This window comes from Urtica dioica, chromosome 1 (genome assembly GCF_054948205.1).
Source record: "Urtica dioica subsp. dioica isolate 48M chromosome 1, U.dioica_male_clone48M_v1_H2, whole genome shotgun sequence".
In the NCBI taxonomy this organism is placed as follows: Eukaryota; Viridiplantae; Streptophyta; class Magnoliopsida; order Rosales; family Urticaceae; genus Urtica; species Urtica dioica.
In genome coordinates this window covers 15661762-15689279 of record NC_142756.1, presented here as the reverse complement: position 1 = coordinate 15689279, position 27518 = coordinate 15661762, and the positions used below count along the sequence as shown (strand labels likewise).

The 27518-nt window shown below is 38.0% G+C and overlaps 3 protein-coding genes across 6 annotated transcripts; 1 reads left to right on the top strand and 2 right to left on the bottom strand.

Annotated features, from left to right (window-relative positions):
* Positions 1 to 11446: 11446 nt before the first annotated feature.
* LOC149407495 (putative ubiquitin-conjugating enzyme E2 38) lies at positions 11447 to 14571 on the bottom strand. 4 transcript variants are annotated; one of them, XM_089614165.1, is made up of 6 exons: positions 14205 to 14571; positions 13463 to 13560; positions 12941 to 13366; positions 12810 to 12873; positions 12534 to 12673; positions 11447 to 12268 (listed from the first exon to the last, which is right to left on the bottom strand). In XM_089614165.1, exons 3-6 carry the CDS (start codon positions 13292 to 13294, stop codon positions 11627 to 11629), a joined length of 1200 nt encoding a protein of 399 aa, XP_089470291.1. In that variant the 5' UTR covers positions 13295 to 13366; positions 13463 to 13560; positions 14205 to 14571; the 3' UTR covers positions 11447 to 11626. The 4 variants fall into 4 exon arrangements, with proteins under 4 accessions (XP_089470291.1, XP_089470299.1, XP_089470287.1 ...); XM_089614173.1 differs by having other exon boundaries at positions 13463 to 13521; XM_089614161.1 differs by having other exon boundaries at positions 14308 to 14571.
* Positions 14572 to 22813: 8242 nt separating this feature from the next.
* LOC149407494 (microtubule-associated protein) lies at positions 22814 to 23633 on the top strand. The gene has a single exon (XM_089614155.1). The coding sequence runs from the start codon at positions 22901 to 22903 to the stop codon at positions 23552 to 23554; it is 654 nt and encodes a 217-aa protein (XP_089470281.1). The 5' UTR covers positions 22814 to 22900; the 3' UTR covers positions 23555 to 23633.
* Positions 23634 to 24231: 598 nt separating this feature from the next.
* Positions 24232 to 27189, bottom strand: LOC149407493 (mannan endo-1,4-beta-mannosidase 2-like). The gene is made up of 5 exons (XM_089614151.1): positions 26114 to 27189; positions 25411 to 25608; positions 25191 to 25313; positions 24839 to 25050; positions 24232 to 24756 (listed from the first exon to the last, which is right to left on the bottom strand). The coding sequence occupies exons 1-5, from the start codon at positions 26498 to 26500 to the stop codon at positions 24351 to 24353; spliced, it is 1326 nt and encodes a 441-aa protein (XP_089470277.1). The 5' UTR covers positions 26501 to 27189; the 3' UTR covers positions 24232 to 24350.
* Positions 27190 to 27518: the final 329 nt, after the last annotated feature.

The window sequence follows — 27518 nt, the reverse complement described above, 5'->3', positions numbered from 1 at the left end:
GGCAAATAAACCACCGACCATGTACGATTAGCGTCCATGGATGTTAGCTCTTCCTTCATAGCCAAGCACCACTGATCATTCTTAGCCGCTTGGTGATAAAAGCGTGGCTCTAACACCATAGAAACAGCCATAACGAAAGGGTGAAAGGATGAAGACAAACAAGCATAAGAGATAACCTTGTCTAGCGAATGTAGGGGTGAATGTGCTGGAACCTCGAGGACTTGATTCAGATGAAAATCAAGTAGCTTTGGAGGTAACCAACTAGGTCGCATAGAACGACAAACAACCGGAGCAAGTAGAGATTGTTCGGTCGAGCTATCTGATGCAGATGCAAACAGATCAGTTGATGACTGAATAACAGGTGGTGACGCTGAACAAACACTAGGAGTGAACTCATCAACCTCATCGGTAAGGGGCTGAGGTCAACGACATGGTTAGGGATTGGTGGAGCAGGCACAGAGTTGTCAAATGCCTTTGGGAGCACAACTGTTGCAAAAGGATCAGGATTAGAGCTGATAAGGTTGACATCAACAAATGGAAAAACCATCTCATGGATGCTAACGTCTCGAGACAAAAACCTCCTTGTTTTCTAAATCAAACATTTTGTAGCCCTTTACCCCAGGTGGGTAACCAATGAACACATAGCGACGGGCTCGAGGCTCGAACTTCGTGTGATGACCTTGGAGAGTGGACGCAAAAGCAAGATAGCCAAATATTCGCAAAGAGCCGTAGTCCGGACTTTTGTCAAGTCACTTTTGATAAGGAGAGATGCCTCCCTGAAGGACCGGTGTGGGTGTACGATTGATCAAAAACACTGTTGTGAGAACATAATCGGACCAAAATTCAATTGGAATTCGCGATTGGAAATAGAGTGCCCGGGCAACATTGAGTATATGTTGGTGCTTCCTTTCAACAACCGAATTCTGCTGAGGGGTTTCTACACACAAGAACTGGTGGACGGTTCCTTGTTTGTGAAAAAAAAATCAGTGAATACCAATTCTTTTGCATTATCAGAGCGAAAGATTTTAACCACTTTATTGAATTGTGTAGATACGTACCATTGCACAGAAAGGAGGAATCAGTGTATGAACATCAAATTTTGCTCCCATTAGAAATATCCAACAGAAACGCAAACAATCATCAACCAATGTGAGGAATTATCGATAACCAGCATAAGAAGGCACATTATAAGGATCCCATACATCGCAGTGAATTAAATCAAATAGAGAGTCAGAGAGGTGATTATTTGCATCGAAAGGAAGGCGTCTTTGTTTGGCAAGAGGACACACAAGGCAACATATTTTCTTATTACAGTTAGTAATATCCAAAATATGTCTCATAGGCTCTAACTTTTTGAAAGATAGGTGACCCAATCTCCCATGCCCAATCTGCGAAGAAACCTTGTTGATTGTTGAGTGAAGCCTCTTATCCAAATTCCTTGACAACAGCTACAAATCTGAGACTAGAGAACCCTTTCCAATCATTCGCATGCCCTTTATTTCCTAGATTGTGAAACCGTTAACATAGAAGATCATAACAGCCTTTGAATCCTTAGTCAAAGCACTCACTGACAACATATTGAATTTAAAACCAGGCACCGAAAGAAGATTCTTGAGCACTATATCAGGAGTCACTTGTAAATCTCCGTAATGATGGACCGGTACAACAGCATTATTAGTAAGTGTTAGGATGGAATGTGTAAGTGGTTTCAAATTCATTAACACTTACCTATCAGTGAATATATATATATATATATATATATATATATATATATGCCTAGACGCTCAAGAATTTATAATCCAATCATATTCACATGCCTTAGCATATGTGCTAATATGAGTGAGTGAGCAATTATCTGACAGATATGAGGAGATGTTGATCTCTGCACTTGATGATGTTGGAGGTGTGAACGCCATTTACTGGGACAGCATGTTAATCAGCTGGTGACACTTATCATAAGTCAGCAACGAGATGCCCTTAGCTCCTTATCCATGAGATACTTGTTGAGACTACTCAATCAGATTCCTCAAATATGCACAGTTGGCTTGACCTTTGAACCTCTTGTGACCTGGAGGGTAGCCGTGAAGCTTGTAACACTTCTCCATCGTATGACCTTGGAATTTCCAGTGAGTACAGAATGGCTTGTCCTTCTCCTTCTTGTAGTTCTTCTTCTGAGACTTATCTCTCACAGCTAGAGCCATGGAATTCGACAAGTCTCATTGGCCAGTCTCAACATATCCAATAGACCTTTGCATTTCCTCCTGAGACACTAATCCATATACCTTGTTTATCGGACGCATAGGATCCATGAGCAATACTTGTCCTCGCGTCTGAATGTAGCTCTCGTTGAAACCATCAGAAATGACATGACATATTCTTCGTGATAAAACTCGTTCAGAGCCTTAGATCCTCCACAAGAGCAATTGCACGAACACGTAGGCTTGTAGTTAGTTCAGCTCTTCATGAATCAATTTCAAATTGGTGAAATACGTACCAACTGACTTTTGATCTTGCTTCAGGTTCGCCAATTCACGTCGAAGCTGAAAGATTCATGGCTTGCTGCCTTGCTGAAATCTCTCTTCCAAATCTCGCCAGATCTCATGAGCCGAGTCCGAGAAAAACACACTTGTGGAAATCTCCTTGCTAACAGATTTAAGTAGCCAAGAAATCACCATATTGTTGTTGCAAATTGAAGCATTGTAAGCAGAAATGTTGGATCTCGAAGGTCTCTCTATAGATCTATCAATAATACCGATTTTTCTCTTTGTTGACAAAGCGATCTTCATTGATCGACTCCATGAAATGTAATTCTCTCCAATTAGAGGCTGCGTCACGAGAATCATTCCAGGATTATCCGAATGAAGAAGGAAATAAGGATTGGAGAGAACTTCATTCGCCCGCTTCTCAAACACAGAAGTCGTTGAAGACAATTGATCCTTCATTTCTAATCTTCACGTAGGTCGTTGTAGAGTCAATAGAGCAAAGCAGATTCACGAACACGATCAAGCAAACGATGTAGCGGAAATCGATCACTCTGATACCAAAATACAATCGTAGTTCATGAATCGTATGCAAAGGAACGAGGCAGTGTTTGTGAAAAATGTAGAGCTTTTTCCATTTTCTAATTTACCAAACACTGAAGTAAAACAGAGTTTTATACTATCAGTGTTCACACGTAAAAGACTAGAAAGCCATAAAGGCTTTTATTACAATCATTGTAAAAGAGGAAAACGACACAAGATAATATAAAAACGACTATATAATAATAAAGACTCTAATAGATATCCCACTTATCTCAAACTCATGTGTGTCTTCTTCAGCCTCTAATTCAATGCCACCTCTAGGACTACAATGAGACCAGAGTGAGCCCAACCACTCGTCCTCTCCTCAAGCGCCTCAGCCACGCTTTCTCGGACTCACAAAAATCTTCAAGACAAACAATTTCAAAGATACATGAAGAAACAAAATCTATCAAAATCCAGTCTACATGATTTAATATCTATGTCGTAAGAAGCCTGAAAACTAACCTTATTTTCTCATAATCTAAATATCAAACATATGGTATGCATTACTTAATCATCTTTTTCTAAAACAATCTAAGTCACTTAAACGAAGATACAATTGATAAACAAGAATAAAACATGGCCTAATAATAAAATTAAGGTTTTTATCCATATTTCCTGATAAACAATAATAAATCACAGCCCAAGAATAAATCAGTTTTTGGACTTTAAATCACCGCAAAAAAATTCCTTACCTCGTGCTAAAGACAAAGAACACCCTAAACTCAATCCTTCCTCTTCCATGGACATATACCGAACACTTCAAGAAGAAGAAAACCGAGCAAAAAAAGAGGTTCAAAACCTATAAGAAATTCAAAATATAAGAGATGGAAAAGAAGACGTGAGGCGTACCTCACTCTCATTTGAACACCGATGACGTGAAGAAGCTCCTACAGCCACACTCTCACTCTATCTCTCTCTCTAGCACTTTCTTTAGAGACATTTCATTAATTGGACCTAAAAATTAATAAAACATCAAGATTAGACCTTAGTTTTACAAAAAAACACCAAAAAAAACCGAAAAAAAAAAAACCAAAAATGAACTTTTGAACCATAAATGAAAAAAAAAAAAAAAAAAAAACTCTTCAAGCTAAATTTTAAAAAATTTTCTCTCTCCCTCTCAAACCTTCACTCGACCGACTCTCTCTACGATATTGTATGACCCAATACGATATTGTATGATGGTGTAGGACGGAATAAAAGCTGATACGATGGCATACGATGGACCTTCTTCTAATTCTGATGGTGGGAGGCCCAAAAACCCGAGCTCCTAAAACGACAAAAAAATGAGTGTTTTCAATGATTTTTGTGTTAAATCTCATTGTATATAGTTGGAATAGTGATTAGAAGTTCGTATTTATAAGATTTGGGTTGATTTTGGCTGATTTGGATCGGATTCGGAAAATTATGGTTTAAAATTGGGGATGAAATGCAATGCGATACGATGAACTTCATGAATCGTACGATGCCATACTATGAAATTCATAAGTGTGTACGATACGATACGATGACTTTAATTTTTCTTAAATTTTTTGTCGTACGATGCGATACGATGTTGTACGATATTATATTATACGATAAGTTGCAATTCTGGCAGATTTTGTTTTTTTAGGACAATTTGACGTTCGTTTACAACGTGCCTTTCCCAGGTCAAATCACATACGGTGGCACCGGTATCTTGAAGACCATCAGAAAGAGATTTGAAGATCTTAAGATCAAAGAGCGAACTATTGGGACTCCGTTCGAGCAATTTTTTACATAGACCGAACTCAATTTCACTCTGGTGCTCATTCACATTCTTTTCCAGCGTAAGATCGAGACAACGATATGAGGAGAGATACAGTTTGGACTAGGTAGTAAACGAGTGAGATTTGGACGCCTTGAATACTCCCTGATTTGTGGGTTAAGTTATGAAGACGGTCCGTCCAATAATGAACAAGACCAGCGCACGAGCGATAGGTACAGAGACTCGCAAATATTTTCATGGACGGGAGCGCGAGAGATCTTATTTGTCGTCAACTTCAGGAACTTCATTGGTTCACATTCCGGGTCGACTTAGACGAGTGTACTATTACCGTCTTGGATTGGCTGAAGGACCTTATCTAGACGACGGGTAATCAGAATGATTTCAATGAGCTGATTGAGGTACGTAAAAGTATAACTTCAGTTTATTAACATGTTGTAGTTAATAATATTCTTACTTTTTTATAATCGTGCAGAATTGAAGTCGAGCACTACCTAGGGTTATGGCCCTGAGTGGTTTGTTTAGCGAGCATCGTACGTCATGTCGGGATCTAGTCGGCGGCCCAATAGAATTTCATCATTTCACATGGTTAGTCGATCAGAACGTCCCACAATGTTTGGACTAGTAAACATGTCAAAAAAAATTTGACAAGTCCATAACATGTTTGCGGGATGTTTGCAGTGAAGTACTGTTGTCAATGGTGCCCACAAGAAAAGTTGTAGCCTTTATATTGTACATTTGATGTAATAAAGTCTCACAAACACTCTTGCTTGTAATTGCTTATTCACTAATAAAAAGTTGAAACGTTCATTCATTCGTCCTTGTCTGTTTGAAGCTTTATGATAAAACATTAGTCTTTAGTCCATAAACAAACTTAACAACTTACTAAGAGACAAATGTAGATTTGCATGAACAAACTCTTCGTAGTTTGCTTAAAACGATATATTCGCAATCTAAGGGTCAAATGACTATTGACCTCAGTACGATTGTTAGGAGAATCTATGATGTCTGGTTATGGGGCATTGGGAGTTGGAGACTCTATAGTTCTTTTAGGTATCTTCCGAAGGTACTGAATTAACCAGTGCACTTCTAGAGACAAAATAAGAACAAACCATTTAAACTCTCATGTCTCGAAGTCACTACGTATGAATTACATCATGCTTACCTCAATCCTGAAATGAGACATGCCATTTCACAGCTTACGTATTCTCATTTGAGAAAGTCAGAGTTCGGACTCACTATGTGATTCTGAACAAGACCTATTGGTGAAGTACTAAGTTGTGAAGATGTCATGAGTAACTTTGTGAAGTTCTCATAGATATGGAATTCATGTACAAGATTGCTGAAATGCAATATATATCACATCATGCTTTGTTCTTTGCAATGTGAATAAATGAACTGGCCAGTGTCCAGATTGAGTCCTGACTCTTTTGGATGAAACAATGTGACTTGTTAGTTCCTCGTCAATACATTGTTTCTAACTTATTCACAAGCGACAAAGGAGTTGAGGAAATAACAGCTAGAAGGGTAAAATGGTAATTTTGTAAATCCCGACTAGCTGATGATATTCATGAAGGATAAACATAGATAATATTCAATGGATCCACTCATCACAATTAAGTAGAATTATTGAGTAGAAAATAAATTCATTTGAACCAAGAGATTCTCAGTGTCAACTCTTTAGTGGAGTCAGTTGACATTAAGCTAAACTTGGAAAAGGTTTGTGAACTTTTGAGTCCAAGTATTTTAGCTCAAGCTTTGTTCACTTGGATCTATGAGGTCACTATCACAAATCATATCGAGTAGGAATAGTTAAACTAGAAGCTAAGTCAAAACAAGAACGAGACAAGTTTTACGAAAATTGTCTAAAGGGTATTTTCGTCCTTTTGGACATAGGATGGTATGAATGTCAATAAATAAGTTTTTTGACATTTCATATGATGACAATGAAATATGTCACACGGCCATATTAGTGTAATTGGGCCTTGAGGATTAATTTCATTTCATGGAATTTTATGTGAAAATTCTTAATGGGTTTTTCTTATATTGTCATGAACAAATCAAGAAACATCTAGAAGCATGTTCTAGACTCAAAATTTCGTGCATACCATGGAGAGAAAGAGGAAATTATTTTTGTGCATTGATGTATGAAGATACTTGCCAAAAGAAAAAAGAGGAAACAAATTTGCTCCATGGAGCATATATTTGGGCGCCCAACTAGGAGAAAAAAAAAAGGAAACTTCTTCCAACCTTGGTATTTTGATAGGAATGGGAAATAAATATATTTTCTCATGAATATGTGATATTCTATAGAAGAGGAAACTACCTTTATGAAGGCAATCATTCTCCTATAAATAGAGCTCTCATTCCTCTCATTTTCTCATCCCACATAAGTTAGAGATTGAGAGCTTCTCTCACTAGACCTTGTGGCCGCCCTCTCATCTCTCTCTCTCTCTCTCTAAGTTCTTTTCATTTTTGTTTTGGCACCTAGGTCCACATTTGACCTAGTGTTTTAGCTCTTCGCCTTTAAGACTTGTTCTCGAGTCGTCGTGTTTAAAAGTGCCAACACACTAATTCCTTTCTTTCTCAAGTGATTATAGTGATAGAAACTTTCGTGGTTGCTCGAGTTCCTGAGGAAAGAAGAGAGACGTGCTGCGAGGGGAGACGAACGTTTCAACCTTCCTAAGGCTTCTAGACATTCAAGCTTCTCAAAGGTTAGTAAACATATAATGCTCATTAATAGTTTTAATTTATTTGTACTTGCTCTTTGTCTAGGTTAGTAAAAACGTTTTACTTGTTTTAAAGAAAATTTTTAAATTCCGCCGCTTGCTCTAAGCGTTAAACTTTTTCTTAACCCTAGATCAATTCCAACAAGTACGTCAAGAACATACTAGTGAACGAATTGTTTGAGACGCTTCAAAGTGTCCATATGAGGGTTCAGAAAGAAATGGTGATGCGACTTATTTTATAGAAAAATTGTCCCGTGATACTTATTACTGAATATTGCTGAAATATTTTTGGTATGTACGAACTAAATTTAAAATAATTTGTCGTTATGTGACAATCGCTTCGATATCTTAAATTATAAAATAAATAGTTTATAGTTATGATAAAAACAAAACAAAATAAAAAGATGCAAAGTTCATAAAAAAAAAAAAAAAAAAATTTGCATAAAAACTTCAAAAACTCGTATCTTTCTCATACGAACTCGAAATTGAGTGATTTCAGATCCTACAAATTCGTGGCGTTGAGGTCTTCAAAAATAGACCCATTGTGCTTATGAAAAATTATGTTTAATGCATCATTTTTACGTTTCCATTTATTTTTTTGATAATTTCAAAAAAATTCAGTTATTTCCATATTTAAGGTAGTAACGTGATTTTTCATCAAACACAATGTATCTATTTTTGAAGATCTCGGCGTCGCAAATCCGTAGGATTTGAAATAACTCAATTTCGAGTTCATATGAGATAGATATGGTTTTTTTGAAGTTTTTATATAAAAAAAAAAAAAAAAAAAAAAAAAAAGTACGAAAAAAGTAGGAGAGAGAAAATGACGAATTTGTTAATAAATAAGGTTAAATCATACCTTAATTATTGCCACATAAACCTGTTGGCTATTTTCCTAAAAGTTGTGAAACATAGATTAAAAACAAATTGCATAGTTTCATTTTGACTATTTCGCTACACTGCCCATAAAATAAACTTCTAAACTTGATTTTTTAGCTTCATTTAAAATAAATGTAAAATCATCTTCAAATGAGTTATTGTTGAAATTTATCCTATCAAATATGAAATAGCACTCAAATTAATAACCCAATCTTATTTTAAAAAAATTATAATGGCATTCTTCTAAACTTCTAAGAAAAAAAAAATAACAACACTTTTAAACTTATATAAAAAAAAAAAGTAACTATTCTTCAAAACTTCTAAAAAAAAAAAGAGAAATAACAATACTTTTAAACTTCTAACAAAAAAAATCATTATTCTTCTAAACTTCTAAAATAACTTTCTGTTTTCAATCTCTCCAAATGCGTCTTTCTGTTATGTCTCATACCACCACATTTTCCGCATTTCCGATGGATAACAACCTTCAGCCTCCATGTGCATTTCTCATCTTTGGATAGAACATACCATCTCTTTTTCGAAGAACATTTCACTCTAAATTCGAAATTATGTTTCAGAGCGTACAAGTGGATATGTTTCTTCAATTCCTTCGTGCTCTCAAACTGCTGCCCAATATATATTTATTCTGAGCTACCTATTACTTTCAATGGTTAGTTAAAAAATTAATAACTTAACATATTTCATTTGCGAATTTAAACATATTTAATCTATATTACATGTACAAGAATGACTTGGATAATGACTTGGTTCTTCCTTCACAACATCATTGGATGTGAACTCGGGGGGCTTTCCATGAATAAGGCACCATTGGTGATCCTATTATCGGAGGCTCACACGACAGTTGACAATGATCCGAGGGTACTGTAAATGTTTCCACAAAGTCATCATATTCTTCAGGATTCGCGAATTCTTCAAATTCTTCAACTCTAACATTGTTATCTCCATCATTTCCGTCACTATTCTATTCATCACCTCCGTCACTATTGTGTTCATCACATCCTTCACTGTTGTGGTAATCATCTCTATCACGAATGTACACTTCGTCTTCGTCACCCTTGTACATGTTATACAAGTCATCATCGCGACCATTGTGTTCGTTGTTAATGTCGAGCATCGGAATGCGCACTGGAGAAAACCCCTCAGCACTCCTCTAGTTCACGTTTCTCTATTTTTCAGGTGACAAGCCACCAAAATTCTCTTTCTAGCATGAGCATGCATCAAGTTTGGAGATATCTTCACCGTTCGACCACCGCGTACTCATAAGGTCTGACTCTAAACCGAATTGCGATCAGTTCAAGTGTTGAATCATTTTTTTGGCTTTAACAAATACCATTATCAACAAAAATGCTTTTGTATACAAAAATGAATCCTGTTAATATTTATTAGCAATATATATATATATATATATATATATATATATATATATATATATATATATATTAACTTGCTTGATGACAGTCTTTTCTATTTTATTTTATTTTTTTCTTTGCACTTCTAATTTTTGTCATAGCATCTTAATAAAATGGTACATGTAATGTTGTGTTTTCTGGAAGTTTAACAAATTTGGTTGATGCTTAATGTCAAGAAAATGCCATAAGCATATGGACATATGTATCCATTAATAACTAATAATATCTATTATAGATCTGCAAATTCAGGTATTCCTACCAAACTCCAATAACTATAAATTGTGATTCATTACTCTCAAGCAAATGTTTAACAACAATTTCAATTAAACACAATTTATCAACATCTATGTGAAAGAAACAGGGAAAAATGGTATGAAGTAGCCAATTCAAACTATGACTTTTGCAAAATAGCCATAGTTTCATTAGGTATAACAAAATAGCCAATTGTGAGTACAGGTTTATATTAAATTTAATTTTGCCTCGATTAATTTTAATCCAGCCTTCATAAAGCTTACATTCTGTCTTTATAGTTCGTTGAGATTAAATTTAATCCAGCCTAGATTAATCTTACTTGGGCTAGTTTGCTTATAGTTGGCGAACTATGACTATTTTGCAAAAACTTAAGTTATATTGGGCTATATAGCCGTTGGACCCTATTTCCTGCACTATCGTAAACTAGAAATAAATATTATTTCTCTAAAATTCCTCTTACAATTCTAACATGCAAAATATTTAACACAAAAAAAGGTGGCTACTTAACAATATCAAAATGTGATTTCTCATCATTGACGATTGTGAGAAAACACGTATTATGATTTCCAACTATTAATTTTTGTAAATTTCATATTTAAGAGAAAATCCTAAAAACGAATATTTGGTCCCAAATTGAACCGTTAGTTTGTTTTACAAAAACACATTACCTTCCTTTCTCGTCGCAATGAACTCTCATTTTTTTTATATTTAATTCGGCTTTATCCTTGAATTGCAAATCGGCTGTGTAGTTGAGTGAATTTTATTCCTCGTTTCTCACAATTTTTAATAAGTGCTATTAATCTTAACAAAATTTATTGCTAGGCAAAAACGGTTTTGGAAAAATTTTCTTATTCATAAAAAAAATTAGAAAACTCATTTAGACTTTCGAAATTGTTGTTTAGCCAACTTTCATTAAATACAAGCAGTATGTCTTGCGCATTACTGCAGAATAATTAATATATTTTAGTCTGCTGAAAGAAATATATAGAGACATGTCTAGAAATATTTAGGTTTAAAAAAATGTATTTAAAATATTTTGGAGACATTTTTATTTTTCTGATAAAAAAAACGGTACAGACTTAATTTAGCCAACTCTCGTTAAATATTAGATAAATAGACGTGGACTTAACATTTTTACACTTTTTTATTTTCTTTTTTGTTGCTACAACTTTTTAAAGGTGTAAATAATGACTAACGACTATTTATCAAAAATCTATTAAAAATTGACTAAATAGCAAATCAGATAAATAAATAAGATTATATATCTAATAGACCCTTGTGTTGATATAATAGATGGCTATGTAGATATATAGCCATATAGAAACTTTATATCTACATAGCCCTTAATTATAATTTTTCAAACGATGATTATTTAGTAAATATAAAGTTTCTATATGACTATATCTACATAGCCCTTAATAGAAAGATTCATAAAACTACAAGGATGAATCGATCTAAAAATGTTATATACTGATATGTATATAGGTTCCACTAACTAGCTGAATAATTAACCAAAATAAACACACTGGGTCCTCAAGCGTTATTGGTGTCTCCTATAAGAATATTGGAGTTAGGTTCATAGCGGAACTCGTTGATGTCTTGAGTCCCAACTCGCGAGAAGCACGCCACCAGAAGATTCATGATTCCCTTGACATCACTCCTAAAAGACGATGAACCCTTATAACCCACTTTTTCTTTTTTATCTTCTTCTTCTTCTCCTCCTTTTTTTTCTTCCGGGTCTTCGAAGAGCTTGAATTTCTCGTCCACAGAATCAAGGGAAGCCCCGTCGCCGTAGGCCTTACAGGCGACGAGGATTTCTCTCCCTGTCCGCTGGAAGTGCCACGTCACCAGGTCAGCAAAGTGGCGAGGAGGGTTTCTCATGGAATACACCATGGTCCTGAGCGAGAGAGTGAACACGCCCTCGTTGTAATTGTTGGACATTATTACCCCTTCCTTTCTGACGAACCGTTTCTCGTATTCGGGCTCATTGAAGAAAGGCTTCTCATTGAGGATTAGAGCCTGGATCGACACCAAGACTTGAAGCATCGTCGATTCTCCGGCCACCCAGTTCTCACTTTTTTGGCCGGGCCACGTTCCCAACAGACTCAGACACACTTTCCCACAATCATACAGGTTAGGGTTTATGCGAAGACCCCCCGAGTGGTAATGAACCGACTGCCAAAAAATAAAAATAAAAAATTGGATTAATTACATTTTTTTTGGCTTGTTCTTCACTATACACCATCTTCTTCAATGCCATGCCAGTGCACAAGATTAATCAACGCCAAGTTAAGCAATTAACAACAAGCAGATAATCAATAGAAAGCAGCCTTATAAAATATGGTTTGTCGTAGCAGCAACAATAAAAAAAAAATATGGTTAGCTTGGTAATTAATGGATGAGATTAAAAAATATAAAAATATAAAAAATAAAAACTTACGGGAGGTTTTTGAGGATATTGCGGAGGGAAGTAACAGTCGAAGAAGAAGAGTCCGCCGTAGTATGGAGTCCCTGCAGGTCCCACCATTGCCGCCCTCAAAAGGTCCATTCTATTTTCAGCCACTCTTACGAATATTGTCTCTAATGAACCAAAGTAATTAGAGAGGTATTTTATTAGTATTGTCTCTAATGAACCAGAGTAATTAGAGAGGTATTTTATTAGTCTAGAGTGAGAGACAATGAAGACTAGGTCTTGAAAATCAAATTGATTACTAACCCGGCAAATCGGATGAAAGACTGGACCACTCTTTGCTAATTCTTTTCGCCCACGCCTTATCCCCCTGAATAAAAGAAAAGATTGTTAATTATTATAATTAACAAAACCTGTTGTAAATTTGAAATAATCACCTTTAGTCCCGATTTAGTAGCATAATGATGATCGGGAAAAGACTCGACAGTATCGAATCGGCGAAAATGAACGAACTCCAAGAGAGTGTCGATCGAGTTAACGACGGAGCTAGACTGGGCAGCATCGAATCCAGAATCAGGGTTAGGGCTTGGGTTTGAAGGAAGGTTGATCAATGAGGGAAGTGAAGCTTCGACACCGCTGGGCATATCTGCTTTATCGAAGTGAGATTGCAATAACGAGTAATCATCCCCTTCCTTATTCTCTTCTTCCTCCACAAAATCACTATAGTAGTCCTCATCTTCTTCAACAGCATCAGTGTCGGAGTCTTGGTAATAATCTTCAACAACATCCATGGTGGTTCGTCGACAGAATCAGGCTTCTTTTGGAGACTCCGAGTCGTATTTATATACTACGAGTCTTTTGGACTAATATACAACAATACGATATTGATATTAAACTTCTAGAAGCATTACATTAATACATTAAAAACAATATATTTTCTCGATTCCTAGAAATCTTACATGCCACGGGTCGAGGAATTCGTGGCCGGTTTAATCGACCCTTAACCTTGCATATACTCCTATTTCAAGAAAATCCAACCTTCATCAAAAGAAACCAACTAGCAACACAAACAAGGACACAAATCAACTCATCAATAGATCTTAGCTTCTTTCTTTGAAGCATTTTTTACCCAAATTCAATTAAAAATAAAAATCAAGTCAAATATGACTTGGAAGTTTTTACTGAAATATAATTAAAAATAAAAATCAAGTCAAATATGACTTGGAAGCTAAGTTAAGAAGTTCCGAGAGGGACTGCCCAACTCGACTGAGGAAGATTGGAGACCTGATGGGTCTACGCCACAACGCTGCCCTCGCGTAGAATCGCAACCGTCGATTACAGAACCTCAAAAAATTAAGTAAAATTCCATGCTGAAAAATCAGACAAACTAAGAACCCTCAATATCAAAAATGAAATTCAAATCAACCAAAACAATAACCCTTCACCCATAACTCAGTTTATAACTACTTCGAAAACAAAGATTTAAAAATCAACAGCATGGAACACAATCCCCAAATTTTCAGAATTTAAATTGAAATTTAAACCTAAAATTGGAGGTGAAGATCTCCTTAAAACGCATAGTAACTCGCAAATAATCAACCCCCAAGCATTAAATTACACATTCAAGAACATGCAATAAAAACCCCTAATTTTTCATTCCACGTTTCGGACCTACGAGGGAGATTTTGAGGATTCTCTCACCTCTAGATGAAATCAGAACTCCGGCGAGCTTGTTTCCTCACTTTATTCACTTAACCCCGACAAAAATCACTAATTTCAACAAAAAGTAAAAAAGATCACAAACCGTAAGTGTTTTTCTTCAAGATTCGAATAAGATGAAGGATATGACACATGACTCGACGATGGACCAGTTCTCGGACGTCCCTCTTCCCCCTTCCCGGGCGAGAATCGCCGTTCTTTCCTTTCTCTGTTTTTCGGTCTCCCTCTCTATTTTTCCCTCGTTCTCTCTTTTATGTTCTTTTGTTTTGTTTGTTTTTCTAGCATGGCCTTGGACGAGAGAGCGAGGGAGAGAGAAAAAAGCAGTAATATTATTTGCTTACCCAAAATCAACTTTAAAAAAATCAAATATTGACATATTTCTCTTTTTTTATCACGCGTTTTTTTTTTCTTTTCTCTTACATTTTTCAAGTATTTTTTTCTTTTCTCTTACACTTTTCAAGTAATCCATTTGAGCAATCTCATTTTATGGTGCTCGCCGGAACTCCGTCATGGAGCTCGCCAGAATACCGCAAATAGAGCTCACCCTCGTTGTCTTCGTTGCAGCTCACCCTCGTTGTAGCTTTGTTTTTTGTCGAAGTTTCAAGTTTGAATGTTAAACCTAATTTGAGTTCATGCCCAAATTTTTTTAATATATACATCGTCTTCTTCGTTGGTCATCGTCTCAGAGTAAATCGTCCTTACCTTGATTCAAAAACCTTTCTCTAGAGATTTGGGTCGAGATCCAAAACTTCTTCCACCAGATTTGGGTTAGTTCACCCTTTTAACAAATAATGAACTATTTTCAATGATTTCATTCAATTTGAAAGTGGTTTCAATGCATTTCTGTTAATTCTCTAAAAATTTGGTTTTGATTGATTTCATACGCATTTCGTGACACATAAGTCATGAAATGTATTTATTTAGATGTTAACAACCTTATTTTAAGATTTATATCTAATGTGACCAAGCGTATATATGGATGGCGAAAATATGTCTATATGATAAGTGTTGATGCAAGAAATCACACCAAAACAGTCACGACAAATTTGTGGTTAAAACTGGGTCGATTTTGATTTATAGATGAGCCTCAATTCTCCGTAACAAGACTAAATTTGATCTCTCTAAGAATTGAAAATTAAACATGTAATTAAACAAAGATGGAAAGCAGGATGTAAGACTAGCTCGGGGCTAATTGTATTTGTGGGGGTGTAAAAATTAATTTTTACCATTTATTGGACTTTAGTTCGGCCAAAGCCCAATAAGTAATCCAGTCCGGCTCCAAGCGAAAAGCCCAAGCCCAGCTCACTGAGGAGAACAGATCGCCCGCGTTGATCCAATCAAGGAGCGAAGTTGTGGTCAAGCTGGAACGTCGCCGAGAAGACCAGATCTAAGACCTGACCAACCTGCGACGTGGCGAGGACGAGCTGATCAACATGTGTCCAAGAGATGATTATTTCTTCGCTTATAAATAACGACTATTGTATTCATTTTCGCGGATATAAGCTTGTACTCTATCTTCGACTTTAATTCAAATTCTCTCGGTCTTTGTTGAGTTTGCCTTCTTGATCTCGGCACTTCGCCCCCTTTGTAAATGTGTATTATTAATGAATCTCATTTCTTTTATATTTCTTATCAGTATTTCTCTTGAATTAAATCGGGATTTTATTTTTGTTTCTTATAGGAAGTCTTCTGAGATCTATTATTAAATCAAACAAATATATCGTATATTCATTTGTGATTGTTGACGATCCCAAAATTGGCATCAACATTATTAAGATTGCTCAAGAACAGTACAAAGATGAGAATTTGATAATAACAATAATAAATGGAAAGTAACGTGCCCGAAATGGGCGAAGATAAGGTTATGAGCTCCGAATTGTTTGAAACACATCGTGCGTCAGTTGGAACTCATTACTGCGTCTCGGGACACCTGTCGTTGTGGACCTATTCGTATGAGAGGCGGTTGCATATCGATCGGGCTGACGAGTTTTGTATATCCGGGTCTTCAGGGATGGTTATCTCGAGCTAGCATTTAAATCTATTGATGGGATGGCGCATTATCGAAACATGCCAAAGACAAACATATGGGTTTGGGTCAAATTAACTTGTACTTGGCCTAATCTCTCTTTTGTTAGATGGAGGATGAAGTCCAACATCAATAGTCAGTCCACCGGTTTATTTAATATATAATAATGGAACTAAAGACGAAAAACATATACGAGCTGGTCAAGAAATGAACTGACCACCCTCCTAGTTTGGAATAGACTTCTAGTTATGCCACGTGTGATGTGCTACCTTGGAAACAGGTGAATATATTATATAATATTCAAACCGTAATGATTTTATCTCGAGAAGATCAAGGGATTTATTCTACAAAATATTTGATTTGGTAAGATACGATTGGACATGACATGGCGGCGCATTGAATACGAGTTTGTTGGGCTTCCGTGTCGATAAATTTAAGGGAAGTCTTCATCGGCCTCTCTTATTTATTCGTCTCGCCTCGTTTTGAAGAAAGGTATGTTCTAAAGTCCAAACCTTTCTCTTTTCTTTATTGTTCTTTTTTCTGTTATGGTTTCGGGTTTTCTGGTTCTCTAGAATAAAGAAAACTTTCTTTCGAAAACCTTAGTTTAAGACTACTCCAATGGCGTCTACGTCTAGCCCAACCAAAAAAACTAAGTCTCGATGACCCAAGCATCCTCACGGGAGTTTTCTTCATGAATGCCCCTTTTCCTTGCTTAGCAGAGCCGATCTAGACCGTATTAGGCGCAAATTTAATATTTCGTCTAATATAGAGCTTTTGTTGCCTGGTCTTGGCGATATGGTCGAGACCGTAAAAGATAGTTTTTTGTGTGTTCATAAAATTTTCTTAGAGAAGTATGGGCTTAGATTTCCGATTCCTAAGCTTCTTTTAGGTTTTATGGCTCGGGTGGAGGTTACTCTCCCATAACTCACCCTGTCTTCCCTGAGGATTGTATGCGGGTTACTTTCCTTGGCCAAAGAACTGGGGGATAAATTTTCCCTATACGACCTGGTCCATCTCATCACGAGTAAGAGAAATTCCCGTCATCTTGGAACTTTCTATTTTTCGTGGAAGCCCACAATGACCATTATTCATGGGATCCCCCCACGAGGGACGATAGGTGGGCGGAGAGGTATTTTTATGCCTGAGTTTTCGAGCTCACCATGGATGGTTATGCCGCTCTGGTCCGCTTCAATTGGTCTAGGGGATCGGGTTAGGCTGTCTTTTGCTTCGGATTTCTTCATCGTCTTAGGTGTACTTTTTCTTGATGTTGCTTTATGGGCTGCTGCAGTTTCTCTGAAGATTATCGCCTCTGAAGACCGGTTCGAAGAGCTCGTCAGGATGCTACGGAGTGGATCTGTGGAGTGGGAAGAATTTACACAAGTGCGGTTTGACCGGGCTCTTCTTGGTTTGGAAACTCCTGGTAAGGGTTCTCGACTCCCATCCCTTTTTTTCAATATATCGGGCCGAGAAACATAATTTTTCTTTTATTGGATGTAGCTGTGGAAGATCTATCTGCTCGAGCCAATTTTCAAGACGAAGATCCAAGACAAGCGAGCCCAGATAGAGAGGGGGAAGACAAAGACCAGACGGATAGAGAGCGGGAAGACGAAGACCAGAACAAGTGAGTCCGAAGATCCAAGAAAAGAGGGTCTAAGCAAAGAAGAGATAAAGGCTTGTGCTGATGGCTGGAGGGCGAGGAAGGAAGTAGCGACGATGGGAGGCTGGGGCGAAGAAGGCTGCAGAACATGCGGCCGAAATGAAGGCGGCCGTTGAGAAGGATTCCTTGGCGTCTTCTGCGAAGAGGAAGGAGGTCGTGGTAGCCGCCGCCACAATAGAATAGCCCGCGTTGCATGCGGGCTCTGATGATTCTGATGTGGTGATCACTCACATGGTCTCTCATCCTGATCCCGAGCCGACCGGGCCTCCGCCACCTGTGCGGGATTCAAGGGGAAGAAGAAGATTGGAGAGGACGATGAGGAGGAAGAGAATATGAGGTCCATTCTAAGAGAAAATGAGCTTCGCAGCCCGCTCCTAAGAAGGTCACCATTGTGACCCCGAATGGGGTGAAGGCAAAGGGCATTTCCTCTTCGGAGAGGGAGGCTCAGACTCCTCCGTAGCTCGCAACGGCGACCAAAAAAGGCCGCTGAAGGGTCAGCAAAACGGGAGCTTGCAGAAGAATCCTCGTGCTTCGGTAAAGGAGTGATAAGCTCAAATGACTAAGTCCGGGTCTCCTCACGTGTTGATAAAGCTTGACTACAGGGGTTCGAGACCCTTGTACAAAGATTCGATGGCGACGGCTGCTCTCCTCCGACAGGTAAACAAGCCCGGGATCAGGCTGGCTTCGATAAAGGAATTAGTCGAGTTCGAGCAGTACTGCCAAGCCCATGCCACGGTTTTGAAGGTAGGTAATCCCGAATTGATTTAACGATAACTTTGAATGTGTTTGAGAAGTACCTCATTTTCTTTTTAGTAGGCGACGGTCGAGTTGAACCTCCTTCAGCATAAGCACGAGATGAAGTACATGGAGATTAAGACTCCCCGAACTCGGTGCCTTCCTCGTCCTTAGCTTCCTCTTCACCGACTTCCACCATCGAAATCTCCTTCTGCAAAAAAACTCATCTCCGGCAAGAGAGCATGCAGCGAGGTTGAGGCTCTGACTGTGGGTGGTGCATAGGGCGCCATTAGATGCGATTGGCGCTTGGAGATTCTGGACCATCGCGATGGCGACCGATTGCAGTGGCGTTTACTTACTATTGGTGGCTCTCGTCGTTGTGGAGACAAAAATCATCGCTGACCTGGTGGCGTGGCACTTCGGGAGTGGCGAAGGAGAGACACCATTGGCATATGTAAGGCCTATGGCGACGGAGCTTCCCTGGATGGATTATGTGGACAAGAAATTGGATTTTTTTAAGAAGGAAGAAGAAAAAGGGAGTTGGGTTTAAAGAGATTTAGAGGGGACGTGAATGAGATTATAAATATGTTGATGCATGTTTATCAGGAGTTGGGATTCACAACTTCAACGAGTTCCGAGTTGGCATCCCACGGTGTCCAGCTTCATTTTATCCACCATCGCCCCCCTTCAGCATCTTCATCCATGTATCATCTTCTCTGTTGAAAACTTCTTCATAAGAGATGTGGCTTTTTACAATGTTGTTTCTGTAGCTTATTGTTCAGCTTCAACTAGTCTGACCTCGATCCTAGATGAAGCTCATGCGATCACGTCATTTTGATGACGTACGTGCGTCCAAATCAATTATAATACTTCATATTAGTTTAAGTACATGACGAGTAACTTGGTCCTTGATCGCGGAGAAGCAAATGAGTTAGTTGTCACACATCTTATATCGCAGTCAATTTTAGATTAAGTAATGAAATTTTATTAATGTTAAAATATATATAATTTATAAATAATTAAAATATTATAAAAAAATTGAGAGGAGGGTAAGTTGAAAATTTTCTATGGAACAACAATAATAATAAAGAATAATCCAATATTTATGGGTACATGGGTCTCTATACAATGCCCTAAAGACTTGCGTCATTGCCCATAGCTAGTATTGGACCAACTTATATTTTTTCCTCACCGAAAATTTATACGAGAGAGAGAGAGAGAGAGAGAAAGAGAATTAATACAGATGTCCTCAAGTGTACTTTGAAATGGAGAAATTATTTGATTAATTTTCTAAGTTATTTTTTAATTTATTTAAAAATGAAAATAAAATTTGTGTTAATATCAGTATAGTTGTGTTAATGTTGGTATATTTGTGTTTATTGTGTTAATACCAATAAATTTGTTATCAATATGAAATTTATTACATAAAGAAAAGTGGAAGACTTCGTTACAGAGAATAATTTGTTTATGAGATATCCATATCTTAAACATTTTTTTTCTTACTTTGTGATGGTGCCGAAATCATTAAAACCCCGACGACAAAGGACCAACTCAGCACATGTCAGTAGTACAAAAAGACTTTTTGGTGCGAATTTTTTCGCACCCAAAAATACCTTTCGGTGCGAATTTTTCGCACCCGAAAGTCCGCACCTAAAAGTCTTGGGTGCGAGAAATTGCACCCAAAAGTCAGAACTTTCGGGTGCGACTTTTAGGTGCGATTTTTCACACCCATATTCGCACCCAAATCTGACTGAAAGTAGCGGAAAATTATTTTGGGTGCGAAAAACACCCAAATTTGGCGGGTAAGCTTTTGGGTGCGACTTTTCGCACCCAAAAGTCTTTGGCATTTACCTTCGGGTGCGACTTTTCGCACCCAAAAGTTATTAGGCTTGACTTTTGGGTGCGAAAAAGTCGCACCGAAAAGCTAAACCGCCAAATTTGGGGGCGACTTTTTCGCACCCACCCAAAATTTGGCCGGTAGGCTTTTAGGTGCGACTTTTCGCACCCAAAATACCCTACCCGCCAAATTTGAGAGAGTGAGAGATAGAATTGTCAGAATGCAAAGTTTTTTTATAAGCAGACCTAGCATTTGGGTGCGACTTTATCGCACCCAATAGACCTTTTGGGTGCGACAAAGTCGCACCCAATGTTTTTGCCCGGTCAAACTTTATACAAAAGGGGAAAAAGACCGCTTAAACATTAATACCTTTGGGTGCGACAAAGTCGTACCCAAAAGTCTTCTAGTAGTGTTTTGGGTGCGACTTTGTCGCACCCAAAAGGTCCATTGGGTGCGACAAAGTCGCACCCAATGTTCTGACGGTCAAAATTTAGATTAACGGGGGAAAAAGACCGCGTAAAAACATTTGGACTTTTGGGTTCGACTTTGCCCGTATTAATGAACTTTTGGATGCGACTTTTCACACCAAAATTTAAAAAAATCAACGAAATTATTTAGTTGCTTCAATTTCTTTTGGATGCGACTTTTCGCACCCGAAAGTCGTTTTTGGTGCGACTTTTAGGTGCGAAAAATCACACCCAAAAGTCATCCGCACCGGAAAACTGTATTTGTAGTAATGTGTTTTAGCTGATTTATCTTTTTATTTTCGTAAAAATTTATCTTGGTTGAATGAGTATTCTTCTTGTATAAACACTTTTGTTGACGTGCTACCATTAATTTTTTTTTTTTTTTTTTTCTGAATAATTCGATTTTTACATCATACATTATATCATCAATTACATTGAACATTGCATTGGCCACCTCACAAATAGGAGATATTGCCACTCAAGCTAAGCCTTTGAGGTCGTGCTACCATTATTTGAATGAAGCAGTCACTCTAATCATAGATAAAATTAATCCTAAAAAAATCAAGGGATTATTCCTAAACTATGACTTCATCAATACTTTTGGACCAAAATCCAATATGTTAAAATTAAGCTAAAAGTATGACTTTCATATATTTATTGGTACTAATATTTCGTTTGTTTAGTTTATTTACATGATCGTCAATAATCTACCTGATTTATTGACATTTTCGACATTACGATTTTCTTTGGAAACCTGAAAAATCTGGGAAAAAAATATTCAAGCAAACCAAACGAAAATCAACAAGTACACATTTGAAATCAATCTCGTTTCGAGCCTCTGTCCACAAGCGATTATTTAGATTTATTTGTCATGGCTTTAACTTTAGGTTTGAGTTTTGGTGTTTTTTTTTGTCATTTTGGATGAAGAAGAAGAAGAAGACATCATGATGGAGAAGAAGAGGAATTGACGTAGAGAGAGAGAGAGAGAGCGATTTATGTCCAAATCAACGTGTTTCACGATTCCACTCCCTCCAAAGCCTCGTATATACCGAATAATTTGTGAAATTTGAAAAAAAAAATGTTTGATTTTAAGAACCAAGAAATTTGTTTGAAGATTTATTGATATTTTGTTTTTTTATTGACATCAATTTCAATAAATCTTCAAACGATTCTGAGAAATTCTTTGAAAATTTATTTACATCGATGTCAATAAATTTTCTAGATGTCAATAAATCTTCAAATAATTTGGTCTGTTGAAGATTTATTGACATGTATAAAATTTATTGACAACGATGTCAATAAATCTTCAAAGAATTTTCCAAAATCGTTTGTTGAATTATTGACATTCATGTCAATAAAATAACAAAATGTCAATAAATCTTCAAATGAATTTTTAAAATTTTCAAACCAATTTATTTTTCTTCATATTTTAAATTTTCCAAGGTTTTTTTTAAAAAAAAAACTTTACATACCGAATGAAAAATGATCTCTAACTTTGCTTTTGTGATCATTAAGTAAATAACAAAATTAAATACAAAAAAAAAAATAAAAAAATATTTCATTAAGGGTTTTTTTATACTTACACTTACATATTTATAAAGGTAATATTTTTAGATTAATTTTAACTTATTGAATTTTGGTCTGATATCGTAATTTAAGAATAATCCAAAAAATCAACCTTCATAAGTGGGCTCCCGAAATTGAACTGGGCTTAAGCCTCCCACGACCGGCCCGCAAAAGAGCACATTTCATCTTCTGGCGCCAAAATCTCGATCGCAATTTGCCGCCAAAACCATTCCCGCCAAGTAACAAAACCCGCGCGAACAATGAAAATACCGTATTATATAAATATACACTGATTATATTACTCACACATATAAATCATCTTCTTCCTGACAGATCCACAACATTCAAACTCCCAAAAACCCTAACCCTAATACTTCTTCTGCTTCGGCAATGGTGGTTCCTCTAGGTCCTGGAAAATTCTACGGCACGAGCCTGCCTCGGCCGCGGATCTACACAGATATCAAATTCAACGACGAGCGAGTCGATCCACCGGTTTCGGTGAGCGATCCTCTCCTTTCTTGGGCCTCCGAGGCTCACTGGTCCATGGGTGGTCTGAGCTTCAAGCGTCTCCGTCTCCAAGGCCGGATCGAAGGCTCGATCTCCAAGCTCCGCGGCTCCAGCAAGACTAGAGGTCTTCCCTCCTCCTCCGCCGCCGCGCCGCCGCCTCCGCCGACGATTCGCGACTCGCCTCCGCCGGCTCCGATGGCGGTCAAGCGCCGCCGATTTTTGGCGATGATCGAAGAGGAGGAAGAGGAAGAGGAAGAGGTTGAAGAGAGGAGAGGAAGGGCTCGTAGGAGGAGATTGGTGAAGAAGCTCGACGATGATTTTGACCGAGTCGCCTCGGAGACTGCCAAGGATGAGGATGATGACGTGGCTGTGGCTGAGGTTGTAAATAAGGTGAAGTCTAAGGGTAAGAGGTCTGATTCTATCAAGTCTGGGGCTGAGATTGTAAATAAGGTGAAGTCTGGGGGCAAAAAGACCAAGTCTAGGGAGGAATCAGCTGCTACCAAGCCCAGGACATCTCCTAGGTTTAAATCCGCCTGAGCTAGAGCTAGATAGTTTTTATTAATCTGCTTTTAATCTATATTTACATTGTGGAATAGAAGTTTGTGTTTTCTTGTGATTGTGAAATGGGATTTGAATGATATTTTATGTCCTACAACATTAGCAATAATAATAAATAAATAAAAAGTGATGATTAGTTGACTAAAATCAGAGCATGAATTCCTAACCACAATAACACAATCATGGTTTGGGCTAGATCGCATCAAAACAAGCAATTACGTTGGAATGTTTTGGATCAACTTGAGATGTGGTTAAACATGAAATTATTGTACTACCAACTGATGAATGTGATGACACGGTGAGAGATTAGACATTAGAGTCACCATGTGGGGTTTTGTCATGTAGAGCCATGAACAGGTCTGCATAACTTCAATCATACAAGTCCTATAAGACAACGGTCATCAATGATATTATATATATAGCTCTTGTCCCTTTGTAAAGTATGATCTGTTGAAAACAAATTAACAGAAAGGATAACAAGTCATAAGTTTATATATATCTTTATACATATATCATATTCTCTACTTCACTTGCTAGAAGAGATACAAAGTGGAAACTGTATGTACTTCAGTCTATTTCTTTTTTCAGGAAGTGCATATTTGTGTAGTGGAGTGTGAGTAAATAAAACAATAGGGAAAAAAAAAACGAAACAGAACTACAGAAGGCACAAAAAAGCCTCCTTTCAATGAACCCATAATATAAGACGAACCAAATCAAACACAAAATTTGATAATTAAAATGGAAAAAAAATAATAATAATTCGGGAAGCGGAACACTACTTTCTCTGAGAGCACACGGATTTCATGTCGGTGTGTGGTTGAACGATTCCTTTGACGGAGGCCAATCTGCAAGAGTGAGTGACGACGAGTGAGTAAATGGTTGGCTTTTCTAGCGGGACCATTCCGAAATCGTCGTTGTACTCTTCCATGCCTTCGACCAGAAACTGCCAAATGAAAGCCCCGGCTCCGGCGCCGCCTCTCTTGGCCGACTTGTACATGATGTCGTATATCCTCTTGTAGTACTGGTCTCTCTGGGCGTGCTCGAAGTCCTTGTTCAAGCTCGAAAGCCCAAACTCCGTGAACATCACCGGCTTCTTCAGCTCCTTCTCTCCGTCCTCGATGTGCGACAACATCCACTTCGATAAGTACTTTATGTTCTCCTCGAACTTCAGCCCGTGAAACCTGCATCGAAAGCCGCGTTATTTGGATGGGATTAGGTCAACAAATAGTCTCGCACCTTTTTTTTTTTTTCCCTTCTTCTTACCAGTGGTCGGGGTATATGTGGACAGAGGCGAAATCGATGTCGGGAATCTGGGAATTTCGAATGAAATCTGCTCCGAGACGGGAAGCCCAGGCTTCGGGGTTGACGGTCAACCTTTTAGGGCTTTTCGGGCCGTAAAAGCCCTCGAGACCGACAGTCACCAAGTGACGCTTGTCGATCGATTTCACGAAAGCCGACATCTCTTCAAGCCAATCCTGCCATTTCGACATCGCCATTATCAATACTAGGGATAGTTGGATGGACAATTCCACTACCATACTAGAACCAATACTCCAATAAAGATCCTAGCTTCGAAATATTAAAAACAACATAAATATTGGGTTTCAGAACATACTTGGAGAGTGTCGCCAGAAGCATCGGTGACGCATCGGGGCTCGTTGATCAACTCCCACCCAAAAATTGTGGGATCGTCTTTGTATCTGATACCCGTGATGCTATTCTTCCTCGTCAAGACAACCTGAAAACACAGAAATACATATACTGTTTCAGAACATGGGTATTCCCCAAATCCCGAGAAGACTCGTAATGCATATATAGACAAAAAAAAGAGAGACCTTGATGTAATTTTTGAAGTAGTCACGGATGGAAGGGTCGAAGAAGAAGGAGTCGTTGGAGGCGCTCAAGCCGAGGCCTTCTTCCCAAGCCCACTTCACGTACTGAGTCTTGCCTCCGTAGGCTTGCAAGTTGTTCACCAAGCACAGAATCAGCCTTATCCCTTGCCGTCTCGCCTCTGCTATCACGTAATCCAAACCCTGCCACAACAATCACCACCACAGCCACTGTCAGATTACTTTCGTCTCAAACCCGAAAATACTTGAAAAAAATTATGTAACCTGCGGATACAATTCATTCATGATTACTCATCTGATTTTTAACTCCTAAATTTTGAATCTAGCAAGATTGCATAATTGAATTGGTGAAATAATCACTCTCCTAAAAACCCGGATATTTCAACTTCAACTCTCAAGCTTAACCCTTTAAAAAGAAAAGATGCAGAAAAAACTCTCTAACGTTGAGACTTACAGCATCATTATACGTTATCATAAGCTTTCTTGAAATCAACAACAACATTTTAAATTTAGTTACATTGCACAATTGAAACAATTGGGGATTCACTCTAAAAATAAACAGGAAATCAGCTCAACTACTTCACCGACACCGACAAGTAAATTTCCTAATTGACTGAACGTAAAAACCTCTCACATGGGCACAAAGAGACAGATCAAGCGAAAAGCAATAAACGATTGAAGGGCAAACCTGGAAAACTCGGTCGTTGAAAACACCGGGTGAGATCTGAAGAGCGTTGTAAGTGCCGTCGTTAAAAGCCCAAGTCCGACAGACGGTGAGGCCCATTTTGGAGCCGGTCCGCATCATAGCTCCGACCCGGCTCCGGCCGTAATCGTCTACGGCGTGGTCCATGAGCCAGTACGAGTTCCAGCCATTCACGTAGAACGGCTTTCCCTCAACGACGAAGTGGGACCCATTTCTCTCCACGAACTCCATCTTCGGCCCCTCGTCGTACCCGATCTTCCCTATCTTCACGCCGCCGAAGGTCAGGTATATCAACGCCATACACGACGCGAATCCCACGATTGGGTAGAACATCCCGTTCAGACTCAGACCTCCCATCTTCTTCCGAGTCATGAAATCGGAATCGGAATCGAACCCGGTAGCGAAAACCAAGTGTTTTTTGTGTCGGTGGCGACGCAAAAGATAGCGAATTTTGGACACCGTTTTGGCTTTAATCCAAGGAAACGTGGGAATCGATGATACCCAGATGAGATTTTTTTTTTTTTTTTTGGATTTCAGATCCACTGTGACGTTCAATCAATAATGGCGGATACCCATTTCCCGGAGCGCACAAAAGACTGTATCTTTGAGAAAGAATGGTGGTTTTTCTGTTGTTGTTGGTATTTACTATTTAGCTCTTGTTGGGTCTGCTCTGCTAAAAATGAGAGCTTTTATTGTAACCAACTGAGAGGAGGAAGAAACAAAAATTAAATAAAGCCCGGGACAAGAAATGAAGAGATGAGTCAATACAATACGCGAATGTGTAAGAGACGGGTAAAAGAAAACACACGCACACACCTAACGTATTTGATGTGTCTTAACAATGGAGAAAAAGTAACGGTCAAGAGACTTGTGAGCGAGTGAATGAGCGAAAGAGAGGAGTGAAAATAAGTGAAGACGGTGGTTGTTGTCAGGGTGGTGGTGGGCAGGGTATTTTGGGCGGTGAAATGTTGGAATCGATTTCAGGCTCAGATCTGATGAGTGAATAATAATGAGTGAATCAGACTTTTTTTTTTCTTTCTTGCAAATCTAGAACTGAGCATTTTCAACTTTTCTTTAATAATGTACTCTTGTAAATATGTGTAGTACATTTTCAAATCATATTTTACCACATGATTGCTATTTATTTATCATCAAATTTATGACAAATGCATGCACTATTTCTAACATCACAAATTCACAAATGCCCAAGACAAGTTATACTTGTTAGGGGAAATGTGACACGCACCCGCACACACACATACGTATACATGGTACATCTGTATTTTAGTTTTTAGAAATGTAAGTGTTTAAAATTTATTTATTTGACATATTTATTCCTGATTTTGAATTTTTTTTTTTCTTATGGATTTTGAATTCTTGTTGATTATGG

What these genes read in the sequence shown, in the direction of transcription:
- LOC149407494 (XM_089614155.1), top strand. Translation starts at nt 22,901, where the DNA reads ATGGTGGTTCCTCTAGGTCCTGGAAAATTCTACGGCACGAGCCTGCCT.
- LOC149407495 (XM_089614165.1), bottom strand. Translation starts at nt 13,294, where the DNA reads ATGGATGTTGTTGAAGATTATTACCAAGACTCCGACACTGATGCTGTT. An exon ending in CTACTAAATCGGGACTAAAG is followed by an intron (nt 12,874 to 12,940) that starts GTGATTATTTCA and finishes TCTTTTATTCAG; the next exon opens with GGGGATAAGGCGTGGGCGAA. An exon ending in TCTTTCATCCGATTTGCCGG is followed by an intron (nt 12,674 to 12,809) that starts GTTAGTAATCAA and finishes TTGGTTCATTAG; the next exon opens with AGACAATATTCGTAAGAGTG.
- LOC149407493 (XM_089614151.1), bottom strand. Translation starts at nt 26,500, where the DNA reads ATGACTCGGAAGAAGATGGGAGGTCTGAGTCTGAACGGGATGTTCTAC. An exon ending in TCAACGACCGAGTTTTCCAG is followed by an intron (nt 25,609 to 26,113) that starts GTTTGCCCTTCA and finishes TTGTTGTGGCAG; the next exon opens with GGTTTGGATTACGTGATAGC. An exon ending in CTTCTGGCGACACTCTCCAA is followed by an intron (nt 25,051 to 25,190) that starts GTATGTTCTGAA and finishes TCGAAATGGCAG; the next exon opens with GATTGGCTTGAAGAGATGTC.